We start from the raw sequence: 22,081 nt of genomic DNA, 5'->3' as shown, positions 1-22,081 counted from the left end.
CTTACAGAGGAAAGCCAACTCACCAGCTCAGTGAAAACTGCCCCGCCATATCCAATCTCGCACTGGTCCCTGCAAGGGGAAGAATAGGAGTCCTTCTTAAGACTGGGCTCAGCAACCTCAAGCAGGGTATTAAGCCGCTTTGGGGCTCAGTTTCTTCCTCTGTAAAATGGGGTGACGCTTGCTCTAAGTAGCTTTGGACCTGAGTCCATTTATGTAACATGCCTTGCACAAAGTAGGTTCCCTGTGAATGGTGGTTACTCCTTAGTTGCTAATTCCTTGCTTCCTCAACTAAAGGCGCTAAGTGCTAGGATGCAAACTCCCATTGTGGAGTCCATGAACAGGATAATGGCGTCAGTCGTAAGTAAAGACCCCGCAGTCTCCCTCCCACCCCTGCACAGAAAGAGGAAGTTTTCCCCTAGAGATCTGTAAATATCCTAACAACAAGATCCAGGGTAAAATCCTTCTGAGGTGAGAGGGGGAGGTGATGGGGGCAGAGTTGTACAGCATTCAGCTTCTGTCACCGGGCCAAGATCTGCAGCTAAGTGAAATTCCAATGTTTCTAACATTCGATTGTAGATATCAAGATGACAATATAATGATGATGGTGATGAAGGGCAAAGCCATTGCATCAACGTCTTCCTTTAGCTGTCCTCATACCTGTGCTCAGGCACACTGTGGCTAAAGTAGAAAATGGCCGAAACTGCCTTTAAAAAAATTGTCACAGATGTTCTGGAAAGCTTGACCATCCTGAGCTACTAGTTTGAAAGATAAAGGCAAAATTTTGGAACTCCATCCTCCACCACATTTTATAATTATAAATCTCTTTTCTTGTTAAAACAAAAAACTAAGATAATTTTAACTCTTTCATAAAAAGGAAAGCTGAAAGCTGGTTCAATTTGCCTTTTATTCATTGACTGATTCATTCACTATTGATAAAGTGAAAGAACTACCTTTCTTTTTAAGTTATCTCCACATCCAACATGGGGCTTAAACTCACAACCCCGAGATTAAGAGTGACATGCCCTATGGACTGGGCCAGCCAGGCGCCTAAAAGAACTACCTTTAATTTCACCTATCTCCCCTCTATCAAAGGAAGTAAGCCTCAGATCTGAAAACGTGGCATACCCAAGGCTACTGAATGCCTACATATAGATGGTCATAGGATCATGCTCTACATGTCCAGAAGAGCATATGCTCACCCTCGGTCTTCCAAGCAATGAAGCTGCATGTCCAAGAAGCGAAATGCTGAGAATAGTCAGAAGATATTTGGCCCTGGCCTTCCAAAAGAAAAAGCTAGATGTTGAGAAATATACACCATCCTTGGAAAATCTGAGTTGAGTTCTTAGAAAAGAAAGCCATCACCACTCTAAGTCCACACTGGTTCAGTGTCTTACCCAACTCTTCCAAAAGCGGAGCAGAGTTAATAAATTGGGGCAATGCCCTTCAGTCACAAGATACTGATATTTTCCCAGATACGTGACAGTGTCTGATAAGGATTTAATGGACATGATACAGAAGTCTATGTGTGATAGTAGATATGCTCAGCTATATAAACCCAAGAGTGTCAATGAAAGAATTTAAGAGGGTCTGAGAGGAGGGCATCTATCTCAAAGCAGGCCACACAGACTTGGTCCAGTCCCTTCTGGTATATTTATGAATGTCTATATAGACAGCAGCCTTATAAATATTCAAATAATGCTAATCCAGGAGAGATGCCTAATGTGAAGATTAAGAAAAAAACTCAGCAAAATGGTAATTTAGTAAGGATAAGTGGAAACCTGCACCTATATTTAAGGAATGAACACTGTAACCCTTTCAAGTGGCAGATAGGTAATCTCATATAATCAACATAAAATGTTAAAGATGACTTTGTGATTTATAGACACAATGAAATCTTTGTCTCTGCTTTAGTGAATTGAGTGGTCTGAATTTCAGCCCCAGTTAACGGCTGAGATTTCAGTTAATACCAAGGGGAGGGGTGGGGGAGCTGTTTTGAGACTACGGAACTTCCAAAAATTGTAGGTGCATTTATACGGTCCTCTATCTTTTGGTTTCTCATTATCTGTCCAGTTTTTTGTTTTTTTTTTTAAGATTTTATTTATTTATTTGAGAGGGAGAATGAGAGAGAGAGAGCATGAGAGGGGGGAGGGTCAGAGGGAGAAGCAGACTCCCTGCCGAGCAGGGAGCCCGATGCGGGACTCAATCCCAGGACTCCAGGATCATGACCTGAGCCGAAGGCAGTCGCTTAACCAACTGAGCCACCCAGGTGCCCCATATCTGTCCAGTTTTTAAACTTTTTATCTGAAGATAATTACAGATTCAATGTGGTTTTAAGAAACAATATAGGGACATCCTCTGCCCTGCACCTGAGTCAGACTATTAACAGATACAATCTACCAAGCTTATTCGAGTTCCTCATTTTACACATACTTCTGTGTATTTAGTTCTGTGCAATTTAATCAATTTGTGCAGATCTGCATTACCAGGACAGTCAAGGTACACTTAAGATGGATTCTAACAGGCACACTCCTTAAGTCTCCATTTACAAAGAAAAAAAATCACCTCATTCCCCTAACTGGAGACATTCTGGACACTGTAGCTTGGAAGTTACTTATGGGGCAGTAATCACTGCGCAGGGCCGTGACAAGTGCCCAGTGAAGTTTGCACTCTTACTTCAATTGCCTGGATGAGACACAAAACGATCGGCCACAGATGCAGACCACAGAATGGAAATCCCTCACGTGACCACTGAAGAAACTGAGACCGGAGTTGAGATTCCTTGTCCCTGCTCCACAGTGACAGGAACCCCTCGCTCTTTCTGACCAGTGGTCTCTGAGCTTTTTCTTGCTGCCTATTCCATCCTCACCGGCTCAAAGTACCTGGAGGTAGCTGCTTTGGAGAAACAGGCAATCACCAGCGTCCAGCTAACGTAACTACAAACGAAATAAAAAGTTTTGGGTTTTTTTTTTTTGCGAACATGCAAATTCCTAGCAGTGCGAATATTTCTTTATACCAAACTTCCATGTAAACTGAAAAGGGGCAGAAAATAGGTGGCACACCCTTTCAGTATTTTCAGACCACCACCTCTCCTTTGTAGGCAACGCAGACGTGGGACATTAAGACCGCGTGGCACTGCTCTACCAAAGTGAGAGCAGGCTCTGAATGCAGAGACTTCCTGGACTGGAACTATAGGAAGAGCTAAAAAGAGCTGGGAAGGGCCAAGAGGCAAGCTATTCCTTATCTGGGCTGGGCGCTGCAGCAGGGAATTTGTGGGAGGATGGGCAGTCCTTCATGGGAACGAGTCAGGCGCCCTCTCCTCTGCCCGGACTTCAGGAGCACCCTCCTAGAGCCAGCGCGTTGGCCCGGGCTGCGCGGCGGGGGAGGCTCTCGGGGCGGGCCGGTGCCGTGTAGGTGCGTGGAGGACTCCCGGGCCCCCCCAGCCCCAAGCCCGGGCCTGGGGGCAAAGCGCTCCGGTGCGGGAACAGGCTGGTGGCACACGGACCGGCGCGAAGCCGCCCGCTGCGCTTCCGGTCTCACCTGGGCGGCCGCAGGCAGCCCGCCGTCCGCGCGAACAAAGGCGGGGGCGCCGGGCCGGCCGCGCGCTCCAAGATGGAGGGCGCCGGGGACTCGGACCGCAGCCCGCCCGCCCCGCCCCGGCCCGCCCCGCGCGGGCGCTTCCGCCGCCTCACCTGCCGCGACTCGGCCTCCCGGGCGGAGGGCTGGCGCACCCCGAGCCTCCCAGGGCCGCCCGGCGCTGGCGCGGGAGGAAGGCACGGACGTCGCGTCGCAGCCCAACGCCCCCCGACCCCGCGGCGCCGCGCCTGGTCCGGTGCGCGCACCCCGCCCCCTCCCACCCTCCGGGGAACTGGGGCGGGGGGGCCGGGGCGCGCTCCTGCATCCGGCGAGCCGCACAGGTTCGTGCGCGCGCCGGCCCTCGCCACCTCCCACCCTCTGGGTAACTAGTGGGGCAGTCCCGAGCGCGCACGCCCATCCCTAGCCGGCGGCACTGGTCCCGTGCGCGTGCCGGCCCTCGCCCCCTCCCACCCTCGGGGCCAGTCGGGGGAGCCCCGGGCGCGCGCCCCTGCGCCCGAGCGCCTCTCGCCCCGCTAGCCCCCGGCGGCCGCGCGGGTCCCGGAGCGCGCGCCTCCTCCTGCCCCTCCCACCCTCCGGGCAGCGCTCGGGAGCCCCGAGCGCGCCCCGCCCCCTGCCCGCCGAGCGGCCCGGGCCCAGGAGCGCGCCGGCCCCGCCCCCTGCCCGGCCCGCCCTCCCCCCCGCGCCGCGCAGCCCGCGCCCGGCTCCCTCCCCGGCCCCGGCCGGCACTTTCCTCCCGACTTGCCGCGCAAGTTCGCCAGTGGCCGGCGGCGGCGGCGGCAGGAGCGCCCGGATCCTCCCTCGCCCTCGGCCGGCCGGGGCTCCTCCGAGTGCATGGGCGCGGGCCGGACGGGCCCTGGGGGCTGAGCGGCCGCGCCGCCTCCGCTCTCCGCGCCATGGAGGGTGCCGAGCCCCGCGCGCGGCCCGAGCGCCTGGCCGAGGCCGAGGCGCGGGCGCCCGACGGCGGGCGCTTGGTGGAGGTGCAGCTGAGCGGCGGCGCCCCGTGGGGCTTCACCCTAAAGGGCGGCCGCGAGCACGGCGAGCCGCTGGTCATCACCAAGGTGAGGCGGCCGCGGGACCCTCACGGTGACAGCCCAAAGGTGGCCGCGGGGCGGGGGTTCTCATCGGGGGTGGGGGCGCCGGAGGGGCAGGCCAATCGTGTCCCCAGCCCGGGGGCGCTAGTCTGCCTGGGTCACCTGCGGGGACGGGGGCACCGGAACACGCAAAGGTGCGCGGTCCCGGCCCCTCCGCGGCGGCTCCCAGCCCTGCTGGCTCCCAGCCCTGCTGACTCCCAGAGCCGCGCAGGGTTTAAATGGCTCCTGTTCCGGGTCCCCTCCCCTCCCCCCTTCGAGAAGGGGCCTGGCTGGGTCCCCTGTCACTCCAGGCTTCGCCAGCGGCGGCCTGCACCTGTGGGGCTGCCCAGGGGTTGGGGAGGAACAGTCCCACGTGCCAGGGGGTGGACAGAAGTGCCCCACCTGTATTTGTCACTGTAAGGCCTTTGGTTCTGTACCCCTTGAACCTGTACCCCTTATCACTAGGAAACTCAGACGTGCAGCTGTCGCCAGCCCAGCTTCTCGATTCCCATCAGCCCATCAATATTTACTGACTTTCGGCTTCCAGCTCTAGATCCATGGCGCTCTGGGACCTGCAGACACGTACCGAAACTTTCAGTGTCCTTTTTCAAAGTGGGATTTGAGCTCCAATAAGTTTCTAATGTGTCTCATCAGGAATGTGTTTTGCGTTAAGTGTGTGTGGTAAGGGAAGGTGGGTCCTTTCACACTTTGAATTCTCTTGTCTGGTAAGGGAAGGTGGGTCCTTTCACACTTTGAATTCTCTTGTCTCTAAACAGCAATCGATCTTGAAATTGATCAGCTGAACTTGGATAGACCTGTGAAAACACAAAACAACAAACCTATCATCCTGTTTTCTTCTGGTTAAAAGTGTCCGTTTCTGTGGGGAGGGTTGGGTTAGGCTTTTCCTAGGGACAAAGTTCCCTTTAAAATGTAAAAATTCTTGGCGACTACAAGAGTTTGAAGGTGACTTGCTGGGTTTTTTCCTGCTTTCCTGCTTCACCCCAGCAGGAAGGTATAAGGTCACTCCTAAGCCAACCCACCCATGATGAATTTGGGAAGTGGTGTGGCTTTGTTGTTCAAGATAGCAAATGAGACACCAAACTTCTCTGTTCTGTATTTTCTCTCATTTTTGTATTCACAAAACCAGAAACTCTCAGGGGAGGCTTGTTTAGATAGGCACTGAATTTATGTTCAACTGGGGAAAGAGGCTGTCGTTGCTATAAATTTAATGTGTAACCCATTAACGAACTGGGTTCTTTGAAAAGATGGTGAGCAAAGTGTGTACAGCTTGCCCAGCAAGGGTATTTTCCTGCATATATGCGTACAAAAGCGTGTTAACCCTGTGCCTTTTTAATAAAGGTTTTACGGGGCGTTTCTGATGGTAAAAGTTTAAAAGATAGCAGGTAAATTACTAACACCCTTAGCATTTCATGTATTTCTTTTAAAAAAGAGGTGTGCAAGCAAGTCAACGTATCTTTCTCAGACTTGTTATTATAATTGAAGGAGTAAGTTGCAAAACATTGGTTAAGGTGGAATCTTGCCTTTTGGCTTTACACGGTATAAGAGAGTTGGAGGTCATTTTAAACTCAAATTCAGGTGTTTAACCAGAAGCTGCAGAAGGGGATCCCCGAGCACCTCCTCCTTTCTGTGGGTACTCCAGGTTCTAAAAATCCTGGTGTATTCTTAGTGGCCTCCTGTTCTCTCTGTCCAAGAGGCCCCAGTCTAGACTGTGGGAGGTGGGCAGTAAAACCCAGAAAATACACACCAGGGCCTTTTTGGGGCATGTGAGGCCCTTTGCTCCTGATTTGGCCTGCTGGTTAGCTTGCACAGTACTTGCTAAGGTGTTTTTGGTCTGTTTTGTTTTGTTTTTCTTTTGAAAGTTTTTGTGGGTAGGTTAGTACCAGTGTACGTACTCCGCCTTTCCAGATGCTGTTTCAGGATTTTGCAGGAATAAAAATGTTTGGGGTTCTTTTCTGAGAGGCCCATACATCCCTCCCTTAAACTGCTGCTTAGTTTTTATAGATACTGCAATGTGACTGGAAATTGGTGGTATCTTTACTTAGGATAGAAAGAATTCAGGAGGGCGCCTGGGTGGCTCAGTTGGTTAAGCGACTGCCTTCGGCTCAGGTCATGATCCTGGAGTCCCTGGATCGAGTCCCGCATCGGGCTCCCTGCTCGGCAGGGAGTCTGCTTCTCCCTCTGACCCTCCACCCCTTTCATGTGCTTTCTCTCATTCTCTCTCTCAAATAAATAAATAAAATCTTTAAAAAAAAAAAAAAAAAAAGAAAGAAAGAATTCAGGAGAGGGGCGCCTGGGTGGCTCAGTCTGTTAAGTGTCTGCCTTCTGCTCAGGTCATGATCCCAGGGTCCTGGCATCGGGCTCCATGCTCCGCGGGGAACCTGCCTCTCCCTCTCCCTCTCCCCCTCCCCACCCCCACTCATGCTCTTTCTCTCTCTCTCTCTCTCAAATAAATAAATAAAATCTTTAAAAAAAGAAAGGATTCAGGAGAGTTTGGGGGTTCCATACTGAGTTTCCAGGTACACTTGTAAACACACACACAGGTGCACACTTGCGCACGTATTGTGTATTTTTAACTATGTGCTCTGTGCTATTGGCACTATTTCACATGCCTGTCTTTTCTCTTGGATTAAGTCATCAATTATGCTTGCTTACACTCCAACAGCTGGTAATTAACTGTCACATTATTAGAAAAGGATGAAGGAAAGTGTGTCCATTTAGAACCACTTAAAGAGTGGCAATACACTGTTGTGGTGGAGCTGGGAAAAATTGTTGCACCTGCAGAATTTCGATTAATCCAAGTTTTGACTCTCCCTCAGTAGCTACTGAAAAATATTTGGGGCTCATTATAACAATTGTTGTTATTTGGGGCCCAAATTATAATTGTTCTAATAGGGCTTTTTTTTTTTCTTTTAAAAAAACTCGTAATTAAATATTTTACATATAAGACTCCTGGGGTATCATACAATTCATTTTCTATTTAACAGAATCTGATGTGGGGGTAGCTTGAACAAGTGTAAGGTGACACAGTCTTTTTATGATAATAGGGGTCTGATTTGGAAGCCTCATAGGAGTGCACATTTTAGAACTGTAAGGAATGCGAAGAACAAGGCTGGTTGAATCTGTGATCTTCAGATCAAGAAATTTTATCAGCCCGTTTTATAAATGCAACAGCTAAGGCAAAGGGAAGTTAAATGGCGTGCCCTGAGGTCACAAACCTGGCAGGTCATGAGAAGGCCCCCAAGGACCAGCTCTTGATCCCAAATGTCCCCACTAACCCCTCTACTCAGTTCGCCTGGAAACACGTGCAGTGTTCTATTAAGTAACTTTGTCACATCCATCAGATGAGGATTTTTCAACTTGGGCACTACTGATATGCTGGTCTGCATCACTCTCTGGTGGGGGCAGTTGTGGGCTTTGTAGGATGTTCAGAAGCATTCCTGGGCCCCCCCTCACTCGATGCCATGGGTACCCCCACTCCAGCTGTGACAGCCAACAAAAGTCTCCAGACTGTCAGATGTTACCTGTGGGCCAGATTGCCCTTGTTTGATGAACAGTGTCAGCACCTTAGTTTTTAAAAGGATTTTAGCTTTTAAAGCTCAAGTTAATTTTTCTTTGTGAAGACACTGGCCTTTTGGAAGGCTTTTCCTGAAGGGCTGTTTTCTTCCCAAGTGCTGACCCTGATAATAGGCTTTATTTACATAGTAAAACTCAAACAAATACTTGCTTCATCTGCATTTTTGTAGCCGGAGAAAGGAAATGAAGCTGGAACTCCTGAGTGCTGTTTTATGAGCCTTCAGTGGGGCTGCTGGGTAAGGACACTCTTTTCTTTGGGTCTAGTTTTGAAGTCAAAAGGGATACTTAACTTCCTAGGAGTGGCATTCTTGGAATTTGAAGTGCATGTGTGAAGTCCCAGCAGACCTCTGCTGAAAGGTGGCACCCAGATTTGTATCTGCTCAGCACCTTTACATTGGCTTCTAGCTTGACCTTTTACTAGGGCTACAAAACACACAATGCTGCTGTTTTTCCATGCTCCTGTCCGACAGGGAGTAGAAGTGATGTCTGTGTCCTAAGAAACCACAAAGATTTTGACTTGTTGGTATTTCCAAGGCCACATTTCGATGTGGGTTATCCGGGGCCCCATGTAAACAGATACAATGGATGTATGTGGTCCCCTGTTTTTGCATGTTCCTTTCTGCATCGATTTAGCAAACGTAAAACATCAGTGGGGGTTAGGGGAGGGGCCTGATCTCTAAAATGTTACTGGAGGGCCTAGAATTTCAAATGGGCGGTTGGGGATTCGTTAGGGAGCATTCTGTGCACCAGCTGGGTGTCAGTAGGCCCCCTGCAGTCTCAGGAATGTTTCTTAAGGGGGGAAGGAATGAAGCTCCAGCCCCTCCTTTTTGCCCTTTCTTAGAGTTACTCCCTGAAGAATGCCAGAGCCCTAGCCAGAAGCACCAAGTAAGACGTTGCTTTGGGCCTGGTGTGGTCCCATGGGGGAAGCCACCGACTTTTGGGTTGCCTTTGAGGAACACTGACATCCTAGAGCAGGGCAGGAGAGCTGCGCCTTGGGATGCCCTCAGGCTGACTCACCCTCTCAGGGGCCTTCATACCCTTAAAACATTTCTCTGGACATGAGTTAAAGTCCTTAAATGTACTTTCTAGTTTGGATACTGAAGGTGGGGTGGACGGGAATCAGGGCACGTATTTTGAATGGAGGTCACACAGCCAGGTGGCAAATGTCCTAAGTAAGCCATTAGCCTGAGCTCCTGACAGCGCAAGGCTCAGGGCGAAGACTAGCGGTTGGTGGTGGGTGGGGGTGGGGGGCACGGAGCTCCTGAGGCGCCTGCCTTAGTGGCTTGAAAGGGGGCTCCATTTTACGGGACCTGGCTGAGGCACTCATTGGGGACCAGGGAGGTTGGACCTAGTGGCAGCCTTGGTCAGGACACATTGTTGTCCTCATGTCTTTGTATTTGTCCCCAACAGACCAAGTTCTTTGTCAGGTATCAGTAAAAGTTTTGAAAAAGAGGGATGTGATGAATTCAGCAGGGGATTAGGAGCTGACAGATGTAAGCTGCTCTGTGGATCTTGCTCGATCTCTGTGAAAGCACGTCAGTGTGTGCGCTCCCAGATCCTGGCATCTGATGGGAGTCAGCGGCCGAAGGCTGGGGCCCGGGGCCGCCCACGCCGGGCCGTGGGTGCTCTGCTGCTGCCTGGAGATCCCTGAGTTGTCGGGATGAGGCTAATTCCGAAGACTCGTTTGTGTATTAAGAGTCATTAGTGTGGTTAAACAAACAAACAAAAAGAGGTGAGCTTTGTTTCGTGTGCTGAAAGCCCCTTTCCGTTGGTAGAGCTGCTTACCTGCTGTCCCGCGTGTCTTTGTTGGCCTGTCGCAGTCTCTGCCTCCCGCACTCGGCCCACTTCTCCTCTCGGCCTTGGTCCTCCACAGGTGCGTTGGGTGCGGGAGTGGGAGGTCAGGGGGTGTAACATCATATCCCAGAGTCTGGTGGCTGCGAGGTTCAACGGGTGGAGGATTCTTCCCTAGACATTAAGTGAGCTGAGCTTGTCTCCCATCTATAAACCCACAGGCTTCTGTGGGGTAGAAAGCTGTAAACGTAAGCTGTGCATCACACTTCTACACCATGTTGGACTTGGACTTCCTGATGCAGTTCTAAGTATTTCTTAACATGTCCTGACATTCGTCTTTTGAAAAAAGAAAGCTAGTTTGCCCGAGAGCTAAATGTAGAATAGCATGATAATGAAACGCTCTTAAAAATAGTCATTTTCACCTTGTCCCAATGAGCTGGGATTTACCTTTCTATTTCACGGGCACAGAAGCTGGGCTCCCTGCTTGGAAAGGGCTGGTTTGTCTACTTGGAAAGCAGCTTGGAGTTGCCCTCTTGCCAAAGCTGTTTTGTGTCAGCATGCCAGTAAACCTGGATTTGTGGATTCCTTAGGGCCTCTGTGGAGCTTTTCTTCTTGTACACTGGGAGCACTGTAAACATTCGACAAGATAATTTAAGGATTGAAAGGCTGAATAGACTTTTTATTCAGGTCTTACTTCTTTTACTTGGAAACACTGTGGTCAGGAGTGGGGCAACACTTGGGGGAGAAATTCTGCTAGCCGCAGCTCTTCCAAGCTAAAAACTTTCTCTCACATGAAGGATTTTGAAAGAACTAGAGGGTTCCATGTTACTCTCTTTGGTCTTTTTAAAACATGGGCAGCGTCTAACACTGGTATATTCTGGAAGAATTGTTGTTACCTTGTTGGATCTAATATTTGCGTTGTCTTCTGGTAGAGGGAGCCTGTTCTGTTACTGGTGTGAATGTTGGTGGTTCTGGGCAGGATTTTCTCAACTGTAACGGAAAAGTAACAATTTTTTTAACCTGGGCTGTTTTTTTTAAATCTCTAGGGTATTGTTAGGGACCATGATCCATCTCTGCGATGGGGAAGGAAGAAGTGTGCTCGGGATCGGCTGGGCAGGGTTGGGATTATCTTTCTTTTGGCCAGAGGCGACTAAGATGTTCAGATCAAAGGCAAATAATATTCCAGGCCTGGTAGATTCTGTGTGCTGTAAAGGCAACATTTTTACTTATTCGTGGGAGGAGTGGGGACAAAATATTAGTGTATCTTTTTGAGTTTTGTTTTCATTTATATCAAAGTGGTTCTGGCACAGTTTAAATAATCAGATAGTTCTTCGGACGCTGTTATCATACCAACAGCTCCCCACTGCCGTTTCCCCTTCCCTGGGGACAATGAGTGAAACTTTTTAGCTGCTGTCTTTCGGCGTTTGCTTACATTCTCTATTGCTGCTACTTCTGTTTGTTCCTAACTGTTGACTTCCCACTATGTAGAAAACTGGGATTTAGCCTTTTTCTGCACACCTCCTTCCCACCGTCTACCCTGGCACGTTTCTTCCCACCATCCACCCCACACTTCAAATCTGATTACATCACCATTTTGGTTAGAAAAGGGTTTTTCAGCTTCAGCACTGTTGACATTTTGGGTCAAATACAGTTTAGCCTTGAACAACATGGGTTTGAACTATGCGGGTCCACTTATACATGTATTTGTTTTTTCGATAAATACAATACAGTACTGTAAGTATATTTTCCTTATGAGTTTCTTTATTTTTTCTAATTTTAATTTAATTTTTCTACCCCCAGCGCGAGATTAAGTCGCATACTCTACTGACTGAGCCAGCCAGGCGCCCCTCTTTTAGGATTTTTTTTTTTTTAAAGATTTTATTTATTTGTCTGACGGAGACACAGCGAGAGAGGGAACACAAGTAGGGGGAGTGGGAGAGGGAGAAGCAGGCTTCCCGCTGAGCAGGGAGCCCAATGCGGGGCTCAGTCCCAGGACCCTGAGATCATGACCTGAGCCGAAGGCAGATGCTTAACCGACTGAGCCACCCAGGTGCCCCTCTTTATGATTTTCTTAATCACATTTTCTTTTTTCTAGCTTTGTTCATTGTAAGAATATAATACATAATACATACAATGTAGAAAATACATGAAACTAAGATTACATTAATACTCAGGCCTTCGGCCAACAGTAGGCTATTAGTAGCTAAGTTTCGGGGGAGTCAAAAGTTGTACACTTATTTTTTGACTGCGTGGGGCATCAGTGCCCCTAACCCCTGTGTTTAAGGGTCAAGTGCAACTCTTTGTTTTGGGGGGGCTGCCCTGTGCATTGTAAGATGAGCAGCTTCCCTGGTCTCTACCCACTAGAGGCCAGTAGCTCCCTTCACCCCAGTTGTGACAACCAAACCTGTCTCCGGACATTGCCAAATGTCTCTTGTGGGGAGGCAAACTCACCCCCTTTGAGAAGCACGGAGTTAACAGTATTTGCTGTTTGTGTTATTTTGATGGCCAGTGTTATCGATGCTGAGCCTGGTGGTACAAACTATGAGTTATTTCTCCTGTGCAAGTTTTCATAATCACTAAGGTTAATGGTAGTTTTTGTTTCTTTGCTTGATTTCTTACACACTTCTCGTTGATTCGGCCTCCAAATCTTCCCCAATTGTGAAAAATCTTTTAATATATTCCAACACACAGGGAATAGTCCTTAAAGACCTTCTGTATCTGAAAATGTCATTTTATCTCGACAGTGAATGGATTGTTTGGTATAGAGGTCTCCAGTGGAGATCGTTCTCCCTCAGCACTTTGCAGATGGTGTTCATTCTCCATTGGTGCTCAGGATTGCTGCAGGAAAGCAGACCTTTGTGTTTCTTGCTCTTTGGACTGGTGCTAATTTTTTCTGACTTATTTTTCATTTCTTTGTATTTTTGTTCTTTTTTTTAAGATTTTATTTGAGAGAGAGAGCACGAGCAGGGGGAAGGGCAGAGGGGAAAGGGAGAAGCAGACTCCACGCTGAGCACGTGGGGCTCGACCTTGGGCTCTTCAGGGGCTGGACACAGGGCTGGACGTGGGGCTCGATCCCAGGACCCCGAGATCGTGATTGGAACTGAAGTCAGATGCTTAACCGGCTGAGCCACCCAGGCACCCCATATTTTTGTTCTTTTGAGGAGATTTCTACAACCTTATCTTTCAGTCCTTACATTGAGTTTTAAATTTATGCTGTTTTTTTATGCCAAACTTTTTGTTGTTCCTTTTTTATCTCCTACTGATCTTGTTTCATGGTTCTTCTTTCATATTTTTGAGGATAATTAAGCTGTTTTTGTTTTTTGTTTTTTTAAGTCTTCTTTTTGCATAGATTGAGTTTCCCAGCTCAGCTGCTTTTTTATTTTGGCTTCTCTCTTCCCTGTTAAAGGCTCTCTTTGAATGTCCAGTGATCCTTGTCGTCTGCAGGTATTTAAGAGTAGGTGACCGAAGTGTTCTCTGGAAGCTGTGTGCATGTGGCTGAGTGATCTGGTGAGGTTGCTTCCCTAGGGAGTCCTTGAAGGCCATAGCTTTGTTGGTTTTTTCTGGGCCGATCCTGTCCTTGTCAAACAGTAGCTCTTAGCTCTACTGAAAATAAGTTTCCAGTATAGAGCAGATTTGAAAGATGATGTGAGGTGTACCAGTTTAGGGGATCCCTGCTTTGATCAGCAAGGTGAGTGTGGTCACCTCTGCCCCCACTGTGGGGGCCACAGTGGTTCCAGTTTGTTGGGAAGGTTTGCACTAGTGTTAAGTGGCAATGCTTGCATTTCAGGCTGGATCTTTACTCTGTCCTTAACCTTTTCAATCTCCAGTCCTCAGACTGTCAAACTAGAGTCATTCCCATTCTATTATAGTATCCTGGGGATTCAGTGAGGTGAAATATAAAATTAACTGTAGGAAATTTAAATTCCTTATCTCCTCCCCTTCCTCCCTTTGCACTATTCAATTCTGTTTCATTAAGAATTTGAAAACTGGGGCACCTGGGTGGCTCAGTCAGTTAAGCGTCTGCCTTCGGCTCAGGTCGTGATCCCGGGGTCCTGGGATGGAGCCCCACATCGGGCTCCTTGATCAGCGGGAAGCCTGCTTCTCCCTCTCCCTCTGCCTACCGCTCCCCGTGCTTGTGCTTTCTCTCTCCCTCTCTCTAAATCTCTGACAAATAAATAAAATCTTAAAAAAAAAAAAAAAGGAAAGAAAGAATTGAAAAACTGGGGTGCCTGGCTTGCTCAGTCAGGAGAGCATGCAACTCCTGATTTCAGGGTTGTGAGTTTGAGCCCCATGTTGGGTGTAGACATTACTTGAAAGTAAAATCTTAAAAAAAAATTGGAAAACTATAAAAAATAATGTTAATGCATTGAACCACCAATTCACTATGGAAAGACTTTAAGCTAGATTTTGTGTGGCAGCATTTTAATTGTCGCCTACAGATTTTGTTACTGATTTTGATAGTTCAGTATGGTATTTGAAGGAAAGCATTTAATTAAAATACATGTCTGTTGCCCAGCAACAAAACATTGGTTGTGCTGTTTACCCCCCACTGGAAGCAATTATTTCTTCTTTTACATAATTTTTTTTAAGATTTAATTTTTGAGTAATCTCTGTACCTAGTGTGGGGCTCAAACTCATGACCCTGAGATCAAGAGTCTCACACTCCACTGACTGAGCCAGCCAGGCACCCCATCTATCAGTTTTTTTTAAATAGTAGTGTTTCTCATTTTTATAATACTAATGAAGGGTAGCTCTTTCAGATCAATGTGATATTCAGAAGAATAGGATTTTAGAAAGGTGACCTCAGGGGGCGCCTGGGTGGCTCAGTCTTTAAGCATCTGCCTTCAGCTCAGGTCATGATCCCAGGGTCCTGGGATCGAGCCCCGCATCGGGCTCCCTGCTCCGCGGGAAGCCTGCTTCCCCCTCTCCCACTCCCCCTGCTTGTGTTCCCTCTCTCGCTGTGTGTCTCTCTGTCAAATAAATAAATAAAATCTTTAAAAAAAAATTATAAAAAAAAAAGGTGACGTTGGGAAGTGAAAGTAGTAGGAAAGATAAAGGCTAAATCTCCCTATGGCAAGAGGCTCTGTTGTGTGACTGCCTCTCTCTGTGGCAGTAGAAAGTCTTTCAGGGCATGGAGCTGCACCCACAGGCTTGGCCGAGGCGCCGTCTGCTCACTGGAGCAGTCCGGGTCTCTTCCCTCTGGACACACCGCTGGACTGCATTTCCCAGCTTCGCACAGCTGGATGCGACCTTGTGACAGTTCTACCCAATCCGATACAAGGGAGGTGATGTCTGCCATTTCAGCCTGTCCTGCTTCCCCCTCTTCTGGTTGTCTGGAATGAAGATGGGCCTAGGGCAGAACCCCATCAGCATAGGTCCCCGAATACCGGAGGAGGTAGCTGCCCGCAACGGGATTACCCTCCAGTAATATCATGACACGAGTGAGAAACAAACCTCTGCTGTGTCTGAGCCATTACACATTTCTTGGGTTACTTGCTATAAGAGACCATTCTAACAAGTGAAATCCAGAGAGAAATCCAAGTTTTCCTTTTAACAAATATATCTGGTGTTAAGAGATCGAATATATAACACTTAATTTACATGCATACAGGAGGGAATGATTATTTACCTTGCAGAAGGAATCACTGTGGGTGTCCAATTAGCACGTAGCTTATTCCCCACACTCTTATTATATAAAATGAGACCTGTGCGCCATCGTTTTGGCTTCCTTCCACCTTAGCTTTCCTCTCAGACGATAATTTAATTTTCATCCTGCCTTGGTTTGCCTTCTCCTCCCTGCAGATGATTGCCTGGAAGCTACGGAGAGGTAGGGCAGAGGCAGGGAGGATCCCCAGTCTAGGTAATTAGCACTCAGGTAGGGCTGGCCAGAGGACAGGATGGGTGGCCGCCTGCTGGGATGATGTCACGGCTCGGACCTTCCTCCTAGTTGAATTGTCCTTTCCTTACCCGCCATGCTTCAAGTGCAGAAGATGTTGCCTGGGAGGGTTACACATTAAATCTTCATTAGCAGAGCCTTTATCAGATTAATTAATTATCTTGTAGGGCAGACTGTTTTTCCCCTCTGGGGAACAGGACGTAGACTCGTGAGTTAGAGCAAGGAAGAAAGGGAGGTAAAGATGAGTTCAGACTCACGGTGGTCTCAGGAGGAAAGTGGCGTTGCTGTGGGGGTCTGAGGCACAGAAGGGTCTCTTCTGCTTGGGGGGCAGGAAAGCCTGGGAGCATGGTGAGCAAGGTGGGACGGGGACCGGAGCCTCGGGAGGTAGCCCTCCCTGACTTTCTGGGGAGGTGAAGGTGCTTCCCTGCCTGTGGCTTGCAGATGCTGAAGCTGCATCTGTTTAGGGTAATTCTGCGTATGTTCATAAATGTGTAAGCACAGAGATACTTATCTGTGCTCATTGTACATATGCTTATACGTTTTTAAGCGTAGTGATGGTTTTTCTTCAGAAAAACATTAAAAACATTTTGAAAATCTGCAGAAACATTGAAACCATCTTGAAAAAATTGAAAATAAAGGAAATGATTGATCAGTAGCCCAAAACATATAGTAATCTTATTTCTGGTGGTACGGCTATATTGATTCATTTTCCCTGTCTCTGGAATTCTTTGCTTTAAACCATATAGGTCTAATTATTCCTTGCTTGAAGGTAATTCTCCTAAGAATTACATTGTTGTCAATTTTAGGTATCAGATGAAGCTTAAAGGAAGCTTAGTTTTGTGTATACCACTTGGGATTTTTAAAATGACATGTTTTGTTATTGTGGAATATGTTGAGTTTTATTAGTTTTTTCTAGACAGGCATATTTTTTCAAAAGCCCCAACTTCTGGGAAACTGACTATATTGGTCAAATATGTCACTCTTTAAAACAACTGTGTGTTTTTTTGGTACGTGTAAGCTTTTCTTTTAATTTTCCTTCATGTTTAGATGTTCTGAACCTTTTTTTTTTTTTTTTAAAGTAGGCTCCACGCTGGCTCAGCATAGAGCCCAAAGCGGGGCTTGAACTCACGACCCTGAGATCGTGACCTGAGCTGAGATCAAGAGTCAGACGCTTAACTGACTGAGCCACCCAGGCGCCCCTAGATGTCCTGAACCTTGAATGAAAGTTTGGGAAGGAAACATTTGGACTTGGAAGGATAGGCTGCTGCTCCAATCATATTTACTTTGTGTCAGTATAACCACAAGATGTCACAGCTGATGCCCTCTAGGGTTTATGAGGTTGTTGGGGGAGGGGTGCTATTTCCATCTTCCTTCCCCATCTTCAGCGATGGTGTTTAGGAGAAAGGAGTTACAACCTGATACCACACGGGTACATGCTCCATTCTCTGCTGGTGTCTGAGGATGCTCCATCTTGTGCCCGGGGAACTTGGTCAGCTTTTCCAGAGTTCAGTCCTCAGCATTGCCATGGCTGCAAGTGCCGTCTGACAAAGGTGTCTTATTCACAAGAAAACGCTTTGTCTGCCTTTCTGTCTGACCACTGTGCAAACAGCCTTGACGGGCTCTTATCCCTTGCCGTCTGCCGCAGTGTGGTTTCTCTGGAAGGTTCTTCTCTCTGTCTCCTCTCTCGTCTAGGTGCTCTCAGGTGCTTCCCGGACAGCCGGTGCGTGCAGATGCCCCTCCCAGGTGCAGTGCAGTGCGCGCTTTTGCAGCGGCCCGCGGACTGTACCTCCCTTTTCCTTCTCTGGGGACCCCCCCCCCGCATTTCCGGTCGGGTCGGCGCTTCGTCCCCACATGGAGGAGTCGCCCTTCGTGCTTGCCCTCCTTCCACGGCCAGCTGATCACCATGTCCTTTGGAGCCTGAATGTCTTGTATTTGTTGCTCCTTTTTCATCCCCAGTGTCACTGCTTCCGATATTGGGTCAGATTCTGGATTTTGCATGCATCAGACTCTTCTGGAACTCCAGCAGTGGATGTGCCAACATGCTAAGTGGTGTTTCAGGTTCTTGCTGGAAGGGCCCCGGTAGCTCCTCGTATTACACCTTAGCTAGGTGTACAAGGTTCTTTACCTCTTGGCACCTGCCCGTTTCCCAGCCTCATCTTCTGCTGTCCTCCCTCCTGCCTTCACCTTTAGCCTGCGCTGCCCCAGGTGCTAGCCACTTGTCATATGTGGCTCTTGAGCACTTGAAATGTGGCTAGGCCAAACTGACACGTACTGTGAGTTAAAATACACACTGGATTTTAGATTTAGTCTGGTCAGAAAAAAAAAAACACATAAAATAGCTCATTAATAATTCCTTTATATCGTATACCTGTTGAAATCATCATAGTTTAGCTCCATTTGGTTAAATAAGTTAAATGTATTATTATTTTCTTAAATTTATATAATTGAGAGAAAGAGAGAGAGCATGAGGAGGCAGAGGGAGAGGGAGAAGCAGACTCGCCACTGAGCGGGGAGCCTGACGTGGGGCTCAATCCCAGGACCCTGAGATCATGACCTGAACCGAAGGCAGACGCTTCACCGACTGAGCCACCCAGGCGCCCCAAGTTAAATATATTATTAAAATAAACTTTACATATTTCTTTGCTTTCTAAAATGCAGCTCCTTCAAAAGTAAAAGTTATATCTGTGGCTCTCATATTTCTCTTGGACAGCTCTGCTTTGGACTCTTGTTAGGCAAAGCATGGTCCTTGGACCAGCAATAGCAGCTTCCCCTGGGAGCTTGTGAGAACTGCAGACTCTCAAGCCCTACCCCAGACCTGCGGAATCAGAGTCTGCATTTTAACACGGTCTGCAGATGATTCAGAGCCATGGTCCAGATTGCCATAGAGTGCTTTGGAGAGCTGTTAGCTGGTCCCCAACGTCCTGTGTTGTTTGAGGCTTTGCCAGGGTTTTCCCTTGCTTTCCCTCTGAGATAATTGTGGTTGCACGGAAGGCTTTGCTCATATGGCCCCTCCCAGGCAAAGCGACCCCTGTGTAATCCTCCACACCAGGCACAGTATGTCCACGGGACCCTTCATGGCCCTGGGTAATCAAGGACCTTGCAGCATTCTTGAGCCCAATCGACTGGGACCTCCCTGAGATTGGAGACTGGCTGCCCCTCGTTCCAAGTATCCCAGTCCATTGGCTCACACGTTCTAAAAAGGCACTAGTTAAGAATTGGTGCCTGTAATAGGGCCAGCATCGTGCTGCTGCTTTGCTCCTGGTGTGGGCCTTAGGGGTGAAGGTCAGAGTACACCCAGGACCAAACAGGTCACGCAGAGCACCGTTTCCATGAGCCAGAGCCACGGGGCCTGCGGGGAGGCTGCAAGTCTGGGGAGATGATAAGGAGGGGACCGTCAGTGTTTCTAAAGAACAGGACCAGGAATGTCGTAAAGGCGCTAGAGAATGATGCCGCCTTGGCCTCCTCACAGTGTGGTGTAACTTGGATCGAGGACTCTGCAGGGGAGAGAGCCGGAGTACAGAACTGTGTGGGTACTGGCCTCAAGCGTAAAGGACGTGCCCCCACCCCACCAAGAAAGGTAAAAGCAGGTGAATCACAAGGGTTACGTTAGAATCCTGAGCTGACAGTGACCTGTTCTTTCCTCTCTTCCAGATTGCTTATGACATGGTGGGTGCTGCTTTGTCCTGAAGGGCATGCCCACACGTTTAAAGGAAGCCCTGCCCTGAGTTTCCTTCCCCTGCCCTCCTGGGCTGCATTTCCCTATCTTAACTGCTGCTGAGTCCCTTTGTAAGCAGACCTCACTGTCACCAGGAGGTCAGGGAGGGGGTGGCCCAGCAAGTGCAGACGAGGCAGGAGACCAGTGTGGGTGACAGGAGTCCCTGAGCACTTGTAAGCCCTCCCGGCTGACCTGAACGAGCCCAGGCCTTACGCCACGGGAAGGGTTGTCCCGTGGACTCACGTGGTGGCCACAGACTGACTGGAGCTGAAATCAAGAGTTGGATGGACACTTAACTGAGCCACCCAGGCGCCCCTAAATGTTACAATTTTTAAAAAAGCTTCAGATGAATAGTTTTGGAAACTCATGACAGGCTTTTGTCTTGATGACACGCGATGGGATGTGAACCCTGCTGTGACAAACACGGTCTTACCTGGGCCCTTAGAACACCCCAGACACAACGTGCACAGGTTCCCGGCGTCCTCTGTGTCCTGAGGATTGCAGCTAACACTTCTAAAGCCTTTCTGTGGGCTCTTTTCGCTGTGTGAGCGTGAGCGTGGAGAATCTCTAACAACCCTGTGAAGTAGACACTGTTATTTCCCCCTTTGCAGCTGAGGGTAGAGATGTGCCTAAAGGGAGGACTGCACCCACAGCGCCCGCAGCTGTGTGGGTAGCCCCTACCCGGGCGTGCCGCACGCAGCAGGGCCATCCTCAAGGGAGAGGGAAGCTGTAGCCCGAGTGCCAAGTGCTCGGCAGGTGCACACAGACCTTCTTGGAAGGAGAACATCGTCCCTCCTTCACGGCGCCATGCCCAGCTCCATTCTTCTGTGGCATCAGCAGAGGATGCCCTTTGCGTTACTGCTGGGGTGATTCTGGTGTGTAGACACCCAGCAGGGTCACTCCATGGCCAAGGGCAGTAACAGATCAGTTAACAAAAATGAAAACCTCCATCCTTGAACCCAGACTGTAGGGGAATCCCTCAATAAACTTAACCTCCAGGGTTGGGGCATCGATACTATCTTCATATAGCATTGTAGGGTTTAGAAAGTTTTCTCTTAAATATTTTATTTCACTTTTAACCCTTGTTTTGTCACAAGCCTCCCTGAAGGTTTGGGCAGGGCTGTGTGTGCTCACAGGTGAGAGAGCAAGGCCCCAAGCATCCTGCTGCTCACACGTTAGCTGGTCAGGAGAACCACGGCTCCAGCCTGGCTGGGCCTTTGACCACAAAACTGAAGAGCTCTTTTCTGTGTGACTTTTTCTTTTTCTTTTTCTTTTTCTTTTAGATTTATTTATCTGAGAGAGTGTGAGTGAGCACACATGAAAGGGGGCAGAGGGAGCTGGAGAGAGAGAATCCCAAGCAGACTCATGACCTGAGCCAAAACGAAGAGTCAGACCCTTAACCAACTGAGCCAGCCAGGTGTCCCTCTCTGTGTGACTTTAAAAAAAAAAAAAACAACTTTTTTGAGATTTTTTTTAAAAGGACTTATTTATTTGAGAGAGAGAGAGAGTGCATGTGCGCACAAGTGCAGGGCGGGGGGCAGGGGTGTGGAGCAGAGGGAAAAGGAGAGAGAGAGAATCTCAAGCAGACTCCCTGCTGAACCTGACCCTGAGATCATGACCTGAGCCCAAATGAAGAGTCTGATGTGTATCTCCCCCGCCCACCCCACTTCTTTTTTTTTTTTAAGAAAGGAGAATTTTTTTTTTTTTTTTAAGATTTTATTTATTTATTAGAGAGAGAGAGAATGAGAGACAGAGAGCATGAAAGGGAGGAGGGTCAGAGGGAGAAGCAGACTCCCTGCCGAGCAGGGAGCCTGATGGCGGGACTCGATCCCGGGACTCAGGATCACGACCTGAGCCGAAGGCAGTTGCTTAACCAACTGAGCCACCCAGGCGCCCCACCCCGCTTCTACCCTCTTGCGCTTGCTCTCTCTCTCTCTCAAATACAATCTTAAAAAAGAGTCAGGGGGATAAAAAGCCAGGCACATAACCCACTGAGCCACCCAGGTGTCTGAGATTAATTTTTAAAGTGTAAGAATCCTCATGATTTTATAAAATTACATGCCCCCCATTCTCTGAAACCCATATAAAATACTGTAAGTCTCAACTTGGCAATAGACCTGTTCATGATATTTCTAGTATTTAGATCTTTCTCCGTAAACTAGAGATTCGCAAACTTTTTCTGCACGGGGCCAGAGTAAATATTTTTGGTTTTGTGGCCGAAACTGCTACCTTCTGCAGTTAGAGCATGAAAACAAGCATAGACGATACATAAATGAAAGGGCTGGATGCCAGTAAAATTTATTTAAAAAGCAGGGCGCCTGGGTGGCTCAGTTGGTTAAGCGACTGCCTTCAGCTCAGGTCATGATCCTGGAGTCCCGGGATCGAGTCCCACATCGGGCTCCCTGCTCAGCAGGGAGTCTG

The 22,081-nt window shown here is 48.5% G+C and overlaps 2 protein-coding genes across 5 annotated transcripts in view; one reads left to right on the top strand and one right to left on the bottom strand.

Annotated features, from left to right (window-relative positions):
* The window catches only part of GPR143 (G protein-coupled receptor 143), an 85,658-nt gene extending 81,819 nt beyond the window's left edge, over positions 1 to 3,839 (bottom strand). Inside the window, exons 1-2 of one of the 2 annotated variants that reach the window (XM_078064804.1) lie at positions 3,690 to 3,839; positions 24 to 69 (exon numbers count right to left, since the gene is read on the bottom strand). The gene's annotated coding sequence lies outside the window, so the exon portion shown is untranslated. Of the gene's footprint in view, positions 1 to 23; positions 70 to 2,879; positions 2,926 to 3,689 lie in introns of those variants that run through there. The other variant, XM_078064805.1, reaches the window with a different exon arrangement.
* A 470-nt stretch (positions 3,840 to 4,309) lies between these two features.
* The window catches only part of SHROOM2 (shroom family member 2), a 134,974-nt gene continuing 117,202 nt past the window's right edge, over positions 4,310 to 22,081 (top strand). The window contains exon 1 of one of the 3 annotated variants that reach the window (XM_036092676.2): positions 4,310 to 4,652. In XM_036092676.2, coding sequence (XP_035948569.2) covers positions 4,488 to 4,652 — 165 coding nt within the window. In that variant the 5' untranslated portion in view covers positions 4,310 to 4,487. The remainder of the gene's footprint in view (positions 4,653 to 22,081) is intronic. The other 2 variants (XM_036092678.2, XM_036092677.2) reach the window with 2 other exon arrangements.

Source organism: Halichoerus grypus, chromosome X, assembly GCF_964656455.1.
Source record: "Halichoerus grypus chromosome X, mHalGry1.hap1.1, whole genome shotgun sequence".
Lineage (NCBI taxonomy): Eukaryota > Metazoa > Chordata > Mammalia > Carnivora > Phocidae > Halichoerus > Halichoerus grypus.
Note: the sequence above shows the minus strand (reverse complement) of the source record. Positions and strands in the feature narration are given on the sequence as shown.